Source organism: Callorhinus ursinus, unplaced genomic scaffold (assembly GCF_003265705.2).
Source record: "Callorhinus ursinus isolate GAN/ISIS: 27379988/994484 unplaced genomic scaffold, GSC_fseal_2.0 scaffold46, whole genome shotgun sequence".
NCBI classification, from domain to species: Eukaryota; Metazoa; Chordata; class Mammalia; order Carnivora; family Otariidae; genus Callorhinus; species Callorhinus ursinus.
Window position 1 is genome coordinate 4,420,690 of NW_027397108.1, and position 15,061 is coordinate 4,435,750.

The 15,061-nt window shown below is 41.1% G+C and overlaps 1 protein-coding gene across 1 annotated transcript; it reads left to right on the plus strand.

Moving 5' to 3' along the window:
* The first annotated feature begins 1,129 nt into the window (after window positions 1-1,129).
* Window positions 1,130-10,167, plus strand: DYNLRB2 (dynein light chain roadblock-type 2). Its single transcript, XM_025860464.2, has 4 exons — window positions 1,130-1,229; window positions 3,439-3,514; window positions 9,002-9,169; window positions 10,039-10,167. Exons 1-4 carry the CDS (start codon window positions 1,227-1,229, stop codon window positions 10,080-10,082), a joined length of 291 nt encoding a protein of 96 aa, XP_025716249.1. The 5' UTR covers window positions 1,130-1,226; the 3' UTR covers window positions 10,083-10,167.
* Window positions 10,168-15,061: the final 4,894 nt, after the last annotated feature.

The window sequence follows — 15,061 nt, forward strand, 5'->3', positions numbered from 1 at the left end:
CACAGGGAGTCCCTACGGCACGGTCCAGTGGGGATGAATCCCCAACCTGTAACTTGTATCTAGCAATCAGTGTTTGCCCTCTTCAAACCCCAAGACATCATGACTCCAGCCACCACACGTTCCTGCTGCACTTCTCACAATGGTTAGTCTCTGCCTCCCAGGCCACAGAGACATTACCAATGCCCTTCAAAAGGTCAAGTGACTTCTGACCATCCCTAACTGACCTTTTCGTTTCCTCCATCAGCTCCTTAAATAGCTAGTGAAATGCTCTTCTGTGGCAATTTGTTGAGCCTCCAACACTACCACCTGCAATTTCTCAGCAACTCAGAACTGCTGACAGATAATGACCAAAAAAAAAAAAAAAAACCCACCAAAAATAAAACAAAACAAAACCCTAATGGATTAAACAAATACACTGGTGAGTAGAAACTCTCCAACTGACTGAAGAGCAGTAAAAGGGACACTACCACTTGAAGAGAGTGGAAGATGTAGCTTACCCTACTGTCTGGGGGGTAAGGAGATATAAATCAACTATACTTATTATATATATATATACTATTCAACGCTGCGATAAATTTTAAGGAAAAAAAAAAAAAACTATCGGTGGGGGCCGGGAAACAAAGAGGACGGTGCAAACGGAAGTACCCTGAGCGTCGGCAAGGCCGCTGAGTCTGTCACCAAATCTCTAAAGCGGCCCAAGCCCAGAGTCAGACGGACCCATCCCCTGCTCAGTGGCTCCAGAGCACATGTCACACTGGGACAGTGTTGCTTCGTGTGTCGCATTTGGTCTGTCTCCTCGGCTGCAGTGTACTCAGGCCCAGAGCGCCCGGCACGTGGCAGGGCCTCAAGAAAACGTTCTTGAATGAGGAAGTGGCTGTTACATTAAAGCGTACCTCAAGGAATGAATGACTGAATGGACGAACGAATGACCAGGCCTATGCCCGCTCGGCTCCTCAGGCCCACGACCACGCGGGCCTTGGTGTACCCAGGTAAACGACCGGGAGCCACCCGCCTCAATCTCCGCCTACGGCGGCCGAAAGGAGTCAAGACCACTTCAGGGCGGAAGAGCCGCCCCCGGCTGCCGCCGGACCTGCATACGCGCAGGCGCGGGCACCGACACTTCCGGGAGGTCACATCCTCCCCCGTCTCCTAGCAACGGCTGGAAGCGTTGCTGACGTCCCGGGCTGCGGTGGAGCCGGACCGAGTCGAGTCTCGCCGTCCGTACGATGGTAAATCTGGAGCCTCCGTCTGCGACCCGTCGCTCCAGGGGCGCCGACGTCGGGGGCCTTCCCTGTCCGGCCCCCGAGGCCGACCCTGGCCCGCCCGTCCCGGGGTCGTGGCGAGGGCTGGGGGCTCCAGAAGCTTCTTGGAGGGGCGACGGGGAGACCCTGGAGGAAGGAGAGGGCGACCTTAGAGGGGAGAAGATACCTAGATGGGGGAAACTATCTTGAGGGATAGATACCTATGGAGTTGATTCCGGGGGCTGGAATTTGCGGGGTGTAGATATCGAGAAAGAGAGAGATTGGGGGGGAATGAAAGATGTGGGGGGGGTGAGAGACGTCGACAGCGAGGAAAAGTTTGAAAAGGAAAAGACGAGATGGAGAGGAGGGAAGTCAGATCCTGGGAAGGAAGAAAGATGCGACAGGGAAAGCAGGGGAATGGGGAGAGGGGAGACGGAGGCGACACTGAGAAAGAAGAAAGGAAAATAAAGAGGAAAAGGAGGAGAGAGAAAAAATGAAAAAGAAGGAGAAGAAAAGGAAAGGGGAGACTGGGGATAGTTTGAAAAGGAGAAAGGTGAAAGAATTTTAAGAGGAATGAAAAGGAGATTGGAGATGGGGATTAAGAGATTGTATTGGGGGGCGCAGAAATCACGAAAAAACAACTGGAAGAGGAGAGGGAAGGGCTGACAGCAGAGAGGCATTTGGGAGAGAAGTAAAAAAAAAAAAAGGATAAACGGGTGTGAGTGGTTGTAAGGAGCTGTGGACATTGTCCTTAAAGACGGCAAAAATGTAATACATTTTGGATCCCCTGTATTACTATTTCGCTTTAGTGCAGTGTTTCCCAAAGTGATATGCAAACTCTAGTTGCTATGTAAGATAGCTCGGAAATAACAAATAACACAGCAAATCACATCTGAAAAGTTATTCCTCTTTCTTTCTCCCCCCAGCCTGTAGACTATATCCAGGAGAAAGCCCCCGGCACTGTTAGGTCCTTAATACCACTGTCATTTGGTAATTTCCATTTTTCACCTGAATATCAGAGTTCAGGCTCAGACCTTTCTTTGGGGTAGAATTTAATCATATGCTCTCTCTTCATTTTGTTTGCTTTTATGGTTATTTCTGTTTATGACAAATAGCAGATTTCCATTCAGTAGTGGTAGTGATGTATAGTTTCCCTGTAAAATGTGTTTAAGTTTTTAGTAGTGAGATAATTTAAAGAGCATGCCAGGTAAATAATAGAGATGATATTCATAATGGCAAAAAGTGAGAGTCCAGCACACAAATGCCTGAAATGCAGAAGTACCTGCTGTAGTGGTGGAAAAGAGGACACAAGTGTCCCTGCCCACATCAAGTGCAAAGGAAAACTATCTTTTTTACTAAAGTAGCATAATGTTCACCTCTGTGATACTGGAAGGAAAAAATAAATCACAAACCCTCATCAAGAAACTGCAGGATACTGTTTGAATTCAGAAAATCCAGTGATCACTCGGGAATCATATGCAAGTTTGAAAAAGATTATTTGTGATTTTAGCATTGGTAGAGGGGAATAAAACTGGTACAATATAGTCTGTGCATAAGATTAATTCAGAAAGCTGAGTTAATTAAAGGAGTTCCAACATAATCATTCATGGTTGAACATCCAGCTTGCACTGAGACCCAGGCTCCCGTTACCAAGAGAATCCTGGAATGTGTTGTGTTTACAGAATATCCTGAATTTAATAATCTGAACTCCCAAGTAGGTAACATTTAGGACTAAAAATCAGATACCTCGTGAAGGGATACTTTTAGACAGAGGGAGGTAACCATATATCTCTAACTATTTGAAGGACTATAATACAGAGAAGGAATTTTTCATATGAATACAGAAAGATCAATGAGCAAAGCATGAGTAGGAGAAGATTTCTGTCCAATTTAGAGAATGCTTTTCCAGCAAATAGAGACATTAAAAGTTGCGTGAACTCTTGTGAGCCAGTGAGCTTTCCACCCCTAGAAAAGTTCAGGCCAAGAGATGTGTCAGGGTTTTATGTAGGAGTCTTATATAGGCTTGGATACAGGACCTGACCATTTCAAAGCTCTCTTCCAGAGGTCTGAGATTATAGTATCCAGTTCTTTAGGTTAAGGAGATTGGGAGGTAGGTGTCTCACTAAACTTTATTCACTTCAGGATTGGGGTTACCATAAAAGCCCCCTTTGGTTAATTGCCTTCCTGATCTCTTCAGGCGGAGGTGGAGGAAACCCTAAAGAGGATCCAGAGCCATAAAGGGGTTATTGGAACTATGGTCGTAAATGCAGAAGGTAAATATATAACAGGATGCCTTTTTGACATGCATAAGCCAACCAAGAACCTTTTTGTTGTGCCAAGCCTAGGACAGACATCTTAGAATTTGAAATAAGTATATTTTCCGTGTTTTAGCTATAATATTTACTTCTCAAACAACTACTGAGTCTCTGTTACATACCAAGCGCTCTGCTGAGAATTAAAGATACGAATAAGACATGTCTAGAAATACCTATATATTCCTAAGAAACACTATACATTGTCTAATTTGTAAAGCTTTGGTAACTCTCCTAATATTTCAGAAGTACCAATTTAATTATCGTATTGAAAATAGGGAGAATATCATTGTTGGTAGTTAGTTTTTATTTTAACATTATAAAATATATGGAGTTTCAGTCTTCATTTTAAATGAAATTGTTCCTTTACCATACCATCTTTGAGAATCAATTTTAATCACATATGGTATAGTCTTTGTGAATATAGCATAAGAAGGACCAATGCATTTCCACCTATGAAATCTGTAGACTTCCATCAGAAACTTGCTCTCATTCCACAATCACTGTTAACAATCCACAGAGCATTTTCTCTGGCACATCACTACCCGCTCAGGTATGGTGGCAACCTCTCAAAGGCTCCTGCTAGTTTCATTGCTAATTCAGGCATTTGCAAGGGCAAGAAGTACCACAAATCTCAGAGCATTTGTTGAAATAAGAATAGCTACTTCACGCAATTCATCATGCAACCATGAAACTGGCACATTGCCATAGCACAGTACTTGCATCAGAATCTCACACCTATTCATTATTTTGGCACATATCTATCAAATGTTTATTGAGCAACTGCAAACCACAGTCAAATTCGGACTTCGATCCCCTATCAATTAAAAATAGAATATAACCTACCTTACTGATGGTTGTGATCATTAAATGAAATAATAATAGTCAAGTGCCTGGCACAATACCCAACACTTAATGGAATTATAATCAAATAGTTCTGAGAATGTGGAAGTTTTTAATTGATTTGGACAGATAAAACATTCAATGTATAGATAAAACATTGGATGTGTTTTGCAAGTAATAAAATAAAATGAAAAATAACACCAAATGAATATAATAAACTCACCCACCTTGAGTGATCAGGAGGGAAAGGATTTAAGATCAGCCTTATAGGTAAGAAAGAGTTATGCCTAATATTTCAGGAAGTGGTGCAACCCTAGGACATTGTTCTGGTTGAAATGATTTTAGTTCCTAGGATGTTCATAAACTCTGCACACCCCCTAAGACTGGCTATCTGTGTGGCTTCAGAAAGGTAATGTATCCATTTCCCTCAGCTGCCATAACAAGGTACCACACACTTTGTGGCTTAAAACTTTAGAAAGTTGTTATCAGTTCTGGAGGCTAGGAGGTGAAACAAGGGTGTCAGCAAAGACAGACTGTTCTTTGAAGTCTCTAGAGAATGCTTCCTCGCTGCTCTCTCAGCTTCTGGTGGTTTCTGGATTCTGGTCCTTGGCATTCCTTGGCTTGTAGATGCATCAGTAGTTCATTCTCTGCCTCCAGCCCCACGTGGCATCCTCCTCTCTGTGTCTGTTTTCTCTCCTTAGAAGGACCCCAGCAATTGAATTCAGGCCCACCCTGATCTAGTGTGACCTCATCTTAACTAATTACATCTGTGGAGACCCTATTTCACATTCTGAAGTTTAGGGTAGACTTGAATTTGGGGGGGGAGGGGACACTGTTCTACCCAGGACAACTCATCTAATGAGTTATGTTGGAAGATCTTAGTCAAAAGTACATAATCCTAGCAATATGCATCATATGTCTGAAAGCACCCATACCCTGCAATTTGTAGTGTCACTCCTAGGAATTTATCCTAAGGAGCGAGGAAGAAAAGATTTAAGTATAAAGGATATTCACTGAGGCATCATATATAATAGCAGTAAATAAACAGACAAATAATTCTAAGCAGCAGAGAAAATTTTAAATTAATTATGTAATATTTACTGGATGAACCATTACTCTGTTTAAAACGTTAAGGAATATTTAGAGTCACGGGAAACTAAATATTAGATGAAAAAAAGCAGGGAACAAAGCGGTAAGCCAATACTTTCTAATCATAAACATATCCAGTCACACATACACACTTAAAATACATATGGAAGAAAAGGCAGGGAGGTGTTATGGTGATCATCTCTGAGTGTTGGAATTACAATTGACTTTTGCTTTACTTTCCTGAAGTTTCTCAATATTTTTCTTATCCAAAGGCAACAAAATATCATTTTTAATACCAATTAACTTCATCTAATTAACCCCTACTAGGATAAGATTATATTAGGATTCAGGGCACTCGTCTGAAAGCCAAATTAACTTTTTTCCCAAAAATATAAACGAAAGGTTTATTTTTGTGGTCAGATTATTAATAACCAGAGTGTATAACAGGCATGTTTATTAACAGCATATGGTATAAGTTGTGTGACCAGAATTCATAAGATATTCCATTTCAGCAGCCTACTCGATTTTAGATGAAAGTACCATTTATTATAGCGCAGCTTTGCCGCTTTCAGAAGACCCATGATCCTTATACTGAAAATATTTAACTAAGATGGTGTTCATGTGTTCTTGTTTACTACTAGTGGTTTTAGTGTCATTTTCAGCAAATCATTTTAACATATTTTCAGGTTTTATTCCTGACGAGGTAGGCCTTCTACCACATTTATACATTTAGATCTCCTCATATGATGTGTTAACCAGAGTCCTTTGGTTTCACCGTTACTGAAACATAAGCCTCCTATCCATGACAATAAGGTAGACTTATGGGTTTCGCCCACTGCTGAGTGGTACAGGTTTTTATTAGAATAGATTCTTTGTTAATGTTGGTTTCTCATTTATAAAACCATTCATTGTTTACAATATTGCAGCACTGACTGTTGAATTAGATACTGGTGAATATACATATTTGTTTCCCAGGCAGTCATAACTATTATATATTCTTATGTATATATAAGCCTGATTTCTGTTCGCTCTTAATTTTAAGTATTCCTGACATCTCTAACAATCCATCATTTGAATTTCACTAAATTTTATCAGCCATCCAGCCAATTCCTTATACTTTTGAAATACAATCAACCAAAATACAAATGTACAGTCGAAGACTACCAGCTTACTGGGATCATAGAGAGTCCTATTTTAAAGTACTACCATAAATTCAGCAATATCAAATTCATATTCTTTGTTCTGGAAGTTCCATCGTAGGGATTTATCCTACCCGTAGACACAAATGTGAAATGGCATGCACACAGACATATTCTGTAGCCTTGCTTACAAAAGTCAAAGATTGGGAACAGCCTAAATGCCCATCAGGAGGATTTATTAGTTACATGTTCATAAGGCATCCATTCAACAATCATGTTATGCAGTCACAAACCTGAGTGGCCCAGCCTTATGTGTACCGAATGGAATAATTTTCCAAGTCTTGAAATGAAAATAAAAGTACAGAATAGAGGACAGTACAATTAAGGAATGAAGAACGCAAACACAAACATACTTGAACACACTTAGAATGTCTCTGCAAGGTTACCAAAGAAACTGGTAGCAATGGCTATGTCTCAGAAGGAGACGTAGGTGAATTTTCTACCATGGGCTAAAATTGCTTTCTTAATAAATTTTTAATTACCTCACATGGTACCAAGAAAGAGCTCAATAAGTATTTGTTGATTGATTTTTTTCAAGTGGTCTGTAGTGGATATGAACAACTCCAAGAGTTTCCCCGGCGTGCACTTATTATTCAGAAAGGCTAGCTGTTTTATTTACTGACTTGGATCATGAATAGACTAACTAAATAGGCCTGAACACTGGATTCATAATCTTGTCATCTATATTTTAAATAATTTATTCTGGTTGTATTTCTTGTTTTGACACTGAGCAGTGCAGACTTTGTAGGTAGTCACTCTTCAGGATGCAAAATAAAACTAGTCCACGGGAGGTGCTCTCAAAAGGTGGAGTGCTTGCTACATTTCAGCCTGCTTCTCGTTAAAGACACAGGCCTTGCCATGTTTCATCAGCTGTGAATGATAGAACTGACTTCGGGGTACAGTGGCCAACAAATGATTATACAGAAATGAACACATTTGATACAAAACCTTATTTATTGAACAGATTTTCCTGTAAATATTGTCCTTGTCTTGTTTGGCAAGACCCATTCCAGAGGTAATGGTTTTCCTAAAAGAGAAAAGCAAGTAGTCTGTTTCATGGTCAGAATGGATGTTCTCAAAGAATATGAAAAACTGGGAAAATCCTTAGTTTGTAATTACTGTTCCACACCTGAAGTCCTCTCTTGTGTAACAGTTTTTGGAATTGCATTCTCTGAGGGAAAGCCCAGGGCTATGTTTGCCTCTTTCACTGCGCGGCCTTAATTCAGGTACTTGTAGAATCTGAGCAACCCTAAACTCACCTTCATATGTCCCCCTAAATTAAGGGCAAGTTGGCAAAACAAATCCTTGCAATTCCCTGGCTATCTGGTAGTTCTCAAAATCATCGGAAGGCCCTCTCAGATTCAACACAACAAATGTAAAGTCCCTAGCACAGCACCTGTTCAAAAATAAGCCCCAAGCACCAAGCGACCTGAATTGAGCTAGATTGATTTGAACTGAATTGAATTATACTTGCATATTTGTCTGGCTAGATTTTCCCAGTTAAATTAATAGGTTCAGATTTAAATGCACATAATGGAACAATAGAGCACACAAGCAACCAAATTTAATAATGCTTAAGCCAAGAATGAGTGCAAACCAAGGGATGCCCAGCAAAACCAGAGTGCCTTCGCTGCTGTGTCCCCTACTATAAAATTTAAGATATGCAAGATACTGTATGAGGAGATACAAAGAAATGTTGTTTAAAATCCCTTTTTGATATACTCTTCAACATGGGCTGTGATATCCCTTTCTATTTCTGGCCTTAGGGGAGGAAACTAGCACCAGGTCACAGACCAAGCATTTCGAAGCACAACGGTTGTAGACTGGCCGCTTGGAGGTACATTTTGTAGAGTAATATGTTACCTTAGTTCTGAAGTAATCAATTCACAGCTTCCAAAAAACGTATGCACAAAAACGTTCATCACACCATTAGCTACGACAACAAGAGTAACAACAAAAACCATTCCTAACAATCTAACAATGGGGGATTGGTTATATTATGTTTATAAAAGTGGACAGCCATTAAAAACAATTTGATGATATTATCACTGACAAGAACAGCTTGTATATGCTATCATTTAAATGAAGAAAAAAAGCAAGAGTCAATTTTGTTATGATAGTTTGAGCAAGTATATTTTAAAACCCATGTAAAGACAAAAAGATTGGCAAGGAATAAGCTAAAATTGTTACCAATGAGTAATCTCAGCCATAACATTTTCTTCCACTTTACAATCACCAGTATTTTCCAGTGTTTCCACCATGTGCATATTCTTTTGATAATCAAAAAATGTCAACCCAAAAGTGAATCTCGTAACAGGCATTCCTATCCGAACAACGTTGGACAACTCGACAACGGTTCAATATGCAGGTCTTCTTCACCAGCTGACGATGAAAGCCAGGAGCACGGTCCGTGACATTGATCCTCAAAACGACCTCACTTTTCTTAGGATCAGATCAAAGAAACATGAAATCATGGTAGCCCCAGGTAATGTGGCATTTTGTTTCATATTTAAAACATCTTTCTGCTTTACTGGATAGAAGCTTTGTTTCAAAGAACTGGAAGTATAGATTTTAACATGCAACATGGCTCATAATGTTCTTCAATTACAAAATGAAGATGTTTGAATCTGAAAAATCCAACCTGGAAATTTTGTGAAATTAGTGACAAATGTAACCTTTGAAGAAGTTTAAATTTTTGCCCATTTGTATTTATTATCAGTAATCAAAATTTTTAGGAGATGTAGGTCCCACATTAGGTGAACTTAGGACATTGAGACTTTCAGGAGAGTGGAGAAATGTCTCCTGTCCAAGGGATAAAGTAGGGAGTGGATCAAAGGCCTGTAGGGTCTTATACCTTCCCTGGGAGAGAACCCATTCACTTGGTCTACGGACAGACAGCAGCCATAAAAATACTTCTTTCCCTGAAGGAATTACATGCACAGTATCAGCCAATGTCTGTATAAAACAGGACTCATGCTCCAAAGTCTAGTCTAGAACAAACTTCTCTATAGAACCATCTATAAAATCAGAATGACCCACAAACTGAAGCTTTTTCTCCACCTGTGTTCTCACCCTGGCTACACATTAAAAGCACTTGGAGAGCTTTACAAAAACAATTACTGATACCTGAGGCCTCACCCCGGGCCAATGAAATCAGGACCTCTGGAACTGGGCCCCAGGTCATGGTAGCTTTTGAAAGCTGGACAGGTGATTCCAAAGTGCCATGAGGATGGGAAACCATTGGTCTACAGAAAGTCCAAGTGATGTTTTGAGGAGAAAAGCAGGTTAGCTGAAGTATTCATTTATTAAGTTTAATTTTTCAGGTGGGTTAATTTTGTCCACCTCTCTCCACAGATAAGGAATATCTTTTGATTGTCATTCAGAATCCATGCGAATAGCCTTGCTACAGCCCAGCTTGTCCTGTGACTCCTGGCTGAAAACGCTTTACTCTTTATTACTAAAATTATATTCCAATCGAACTGACCTTTTGGACATTGTTTTCTGTTTTTACATTTAAACTACTGTGCACGTCTCATTTAGTCCCTTTTGAATGTATTGTAAAGTTGTGATTTAGCTATGTAATAAATGAATTCTGGTATGTGGGTCTCTCTTTTTTTCTACCACACACAACTGAAGGATTCTCATGAGAAGACAGGCTTCCTTGCGACAGTCTTTGAAGTCTAGAGATACACCAAGAAGCAGCGGGGCTGTGTCCTTTTGCCCATTTCCTTAGCATGTGGGGAGATCTGGTGGAGCACAGCAGGAGCGACCAGGGAAGTAGGAAGTCCTGACCCTCTGGGGGCGCTACATGCTTTCCCAGGTTAAACAAGGGAAGTAAAAAGTTGGAGGCGTGGTTCTGGGCAGGGTCAGCTCCAAGGCTGAGCGCCTCCTCCCACCTGCGCAGCAGACTCCTCAGAGCACAGCCTACGGGACCAGCAGAGGGTCTGGGGCCAGGTACACGCTTGGAGGGCTGACCAGAAAACTCCAGAGGGTGTATTTTTACTAGGCATTTCAAAGATTCAGAAAATAATGAAGCTAATAATAGGGCGCCTGGGTGGCTCAGTTGGTTGAGCAACTGCCTTTGGCTCAGGTCATAATCCTGGAGTCCCTGGATCGAGTCCCGCATCGGGCTCCCTGCTCGGCAGGGAGTCGGCTTCTCCCTCTGACCCTCCCCCCTCTCATGTGCTCTCTCTCTCTCTCTCTCATTCTCTCTGTCTCAAATAAATAAATAAAATCTTTAAAAAAAATAATAATTAAAAAAATAATAGAACAAATATAACAGATTTCCAAGCCCCATTAGAACATGTTAATATTTTGCTATATTTGCCTTCTATCCTCTCTTTTCTCAATCAAGACTTTTATTTTTGAGATAACTGGGGAGTCACATGAAATTGTAAGTAATAACACAGAGATCCTGTGTACCCTTTACCCGGTTCCCTAAACTATAGCACGTATCTGACTTTCAAGTCATTTTTCCACACTTTTTATTTTAAAAGACTTCAAACTTGCAGAAGTGTGGAAAGTATAGTACAGTCAACTCCCACATAAGCTTCACTCACATTCACCAACTCTTAATATTCTACATTTCATCTCTTTCTCTAGATAGTGTATCTATTAGTTATATACATAACCAGAACCCCAGTTTCACATTTAAGACAGTTAATATTGATATAATATCATCTAATACACAGTCATATATTCATATTTCCCCAATGGTCCCAATGATGTCCTTTATAGCTTTTTCTTTTAAATCCAGGATTCTTTTTTTTTACTTTTTTTTATTATGTTAGTCACCATACAGTACATCATTAGTTTTTGATGTAGTGTTCCATGATTCATTGTTTGTGTATAACCCCCAGTGGTCCATGCAGTACGTGCCCTCCTTAATACCCATCACCGGGCTAAACCGTCCCCCACCCCACTCCCCTCTAAAACCCTCAGTTTGTTTCTCAGAGTCCATCGTCTCTCATGGTTCGTCTCCTCCTCCAAATCCCCCCCTTCATTTTTCCCTTCCTTCTCCTAATGTCCTCCATGCTATTCCTTATGTTCCACACATAAGTGAAACCAGATGATAATTGACTTTCTCTGCTTGACTTATTTCACTTAGCATAATCTCCTCCAGTCCCATCCATGTTCATCCTTTCTGATGGCTGAGTAATATTCCATTGTATATATGGACCACATCTTCTTTATCCGTTCGTCTGTTGAAGGGCATCTCGGCTCTTTTCACAGTTTGGCTATTGCGGACATTGCTGCTATGAACATTGGGGTGCATATGGCCCTTCTTTTCACTACATCCGTGTCTTTGGGGTAAATACCCAGAAGTGCAATTGCTGGGTCATAGGGTAGCTCTATTTTTAATTTTTTGAGGCACCTCCACACTGTTTTCCAAGGTGGCTGTACCAACTTGCATTCCCACCAATAGTATAAAAGGGTTCCTCTTTCTCCACAACCTCGCCAACATTTGTTGTTCCTTGCCTTATCAATTTTAGCCATTCTAACTGGTGTAAGGTGCTATCTCAAAGTGGTTTTCATTTGAATTTCCCTGATGGCTAATGATGATGAACATTTTCTCATGTGTCTGTTAGCCATTTGTATGTCTTCTTTGGAAAAGTGTCTGTTCATGTCTTCTGCCCATTTATTGACTTGATTATTTGTTTTTTGGGTGTTGAGTTTGAGAAGTTCTTTATAGATCTTGGATATCAGCCCTTTGTCTGTAGTGTCATTTACAAAAATCTTCTCCCATTCCATGGGTTGCCCCTTTGTTTTGTTGACTGTTTCCTTTGCTGTGCAGAAGTTTTTATCTTGATGAAGTCCCAAAAGTTCATTTTTGCTTTTGTTTCCCTTGCCTTTGGGATGTGTCTTGAAATCCAGGATTCTATCAAGGGTCACATCCTGCATTTGGTTGCTGTGTCTCTTAATTTTTTAGCTGTTTTTAGAACCCTGTTCTCTTTTTTCCACCTCTAGGTGGGATCAAATTTGTATTTCCTCTCCGCAGAGTCCCCAGTGCCACCTGCTCCCCACCCTGTAGCCCCCCCCCAAATGGACCCAGACACAGCCTGTAAGTAGAGGAAATTCAGCCCAAGAGAATGTCTCAGTCACAGGCTTTCCCTTCCTTCCATGCCATGACTTGGAGACCAGATACACCACCTTGGACCCAACCTCATCCTTCAGCCCAGTGAGGTGTGGGTACCATAACTCACTCACGCAGGGACAGCTTCAGCATCCGCTGGCAGTTCCAGACATAAACAAGGCCTTGTTAGAATCCAAATGGCAAGAAAATGCTTTATTGAGGGAAAGGATCACAGAGATGATCTATCCAACCCCTCAATTTTACAGGTGAGGATTTCACCTGAAACAACGGTCAGGTGTCTTCCAGGAATTAGGTATATGGGCTCATATCGGACTGATCTTGTCTATGGAATTGGTGCTTATAATCTCTTCAGAGGGCTTTTGCTCTTGTGAGATCTGCTCCACATTTCCCCCCAAAAAAGTGTCTTTAGGAAGTAAAAATTAGCTCATTGTTATAAAATGTGCCAGAGGTAACATTTGATTCCAGTACCTAAATCTGTCATCTCCCCATAGCTTCCCAGCCCACCCAGAGCTCATCAGCAGGTGCATGGCTGAGTGGTAAAGCCACTTCCTTCCTTCTGGCCCAGCCAGAAATTTCAAGCCCCATTTGAGATGTAGCAGTGGGAAATCTCTGGCAGGTGCAGATGACACCATTACAAGTGCCAGGGCTCTGTGTGGGCTCTTCCTGGGAAGAAGACTCTTCCGTCCTACTGGGTAGGGAACTCTGGCTGCACTTCTGCATCCAGAGGACACCGTAACCCTTTGTTGGAGACAGAGACCATGGCAAAAAAAGTAGAACTGGCCAACACCAATTGCAACAAAGGAGGATACGATCTTTGGGAACTTGTACCACCCCTCTCTGCCTTCCAGCACACAGACATTCACATTCCTCCCTTGGATTCATAACAGCATAGTTAATTAGCCCTATGGAAAAGACGCCTGAACCAATAGACTAAAGATCCACAGCCATACAAAACCATTGCCAAAGCCTTCGTTTCCTATGAGAAGTACAAGCCTGGACACACTGGGGCCTCCCCTTAGACCAACTTGCTATAAATTTTACCCGAACAATAGGAGAGCTATTTGCAGACTCACTGGAGGAACATATCGCAGCCATAAATATTAATGATAATGAACCTGGAAAGGCCAGCTTAATAAAATAGCTGAAAATGCATTTACACATCATTAGCGTTACAAACTCCCAAATCTTCATCACTGAAGAACAGCACCATCCCCGCAGAGAATGGGTAGGAGCCTGTCCAAAGCTCCAGCAGGTACTGCCTCTCACAGTTCCTTTTGCAGGGTACATTCTGGCTTTTGAGCTAGATTGCCTATCATCTTCAAAATCAAAAATTACCATAGACTAAGACTTGGATTTCCGCCCCCTTTCTTAGTCTTCGACAGATTACAATTATCCCTAGTATGTCTTTGACATGGGGCAAAATATTCTTACTTTTCTGACATTAGAAAAGAATGTACTGCCCTTACATAGGACACTATAGCATGTTTAGGTGAAATGGCCAAAGATATTCAATCAACCAGTATTTGGTCTTATACTCCATTTCTTTAAAAAAAAAAAAAAAGTAGATCATGTTTGGGGCCAAAACTGAGCTTTCAGAATGGTGCTAACAACTCCAATCAGAAGCCTTACAAATGATAAACTGGTACCTGAAATCCTGGGAATCATGGGGTTAAAAGTGCTCCCACAGTAGGAAATCATCTCTACTAATGGAAACTCAGGCATCGGCATGGCAGTTTGGAATATTCTTAACATCTTGAATATTTAAGGTTAGTAACACATTAATGTATATTTCTTATGAAAACTTGGTATAGAAGGTTGAGTTAGCCATGTACCCAACCATTCCTTGAACACAGAGAAAAGAAGACTGAACCCCTTCCTTTCTACTGGGTTCTTTATCTGGGAAACCTCCACGCCTTGTTTCCCTTCACCATATGACCTCAGGACTCGCTCTCTGGAGGTCACCAACCTTAAACATTCCTGTTGCATACAGAAATGATTTTAAAATTCTCCTTCTTATATGGTATATGTATACAATGGAATATTAGGCAGCCATCAAAAGGAATGAAAGCTTGCCATTTGCAATGACGTGGATGGAGCTGGAGGGTATTATGCTGAGTGAAATAAGTCAATCAGAGAAAGACATGTATCATATGACCTCACTGATATGAGGAAGTCTTAATCTCAGGAAACAAACTGAGGGTTGCTGGAGTGGTGGGGGGTGGGAGGGATGGGGTGGCTGGGTGATAGACATTGGGGAGGGTATGTGCTATGGTGAGCGCTGTG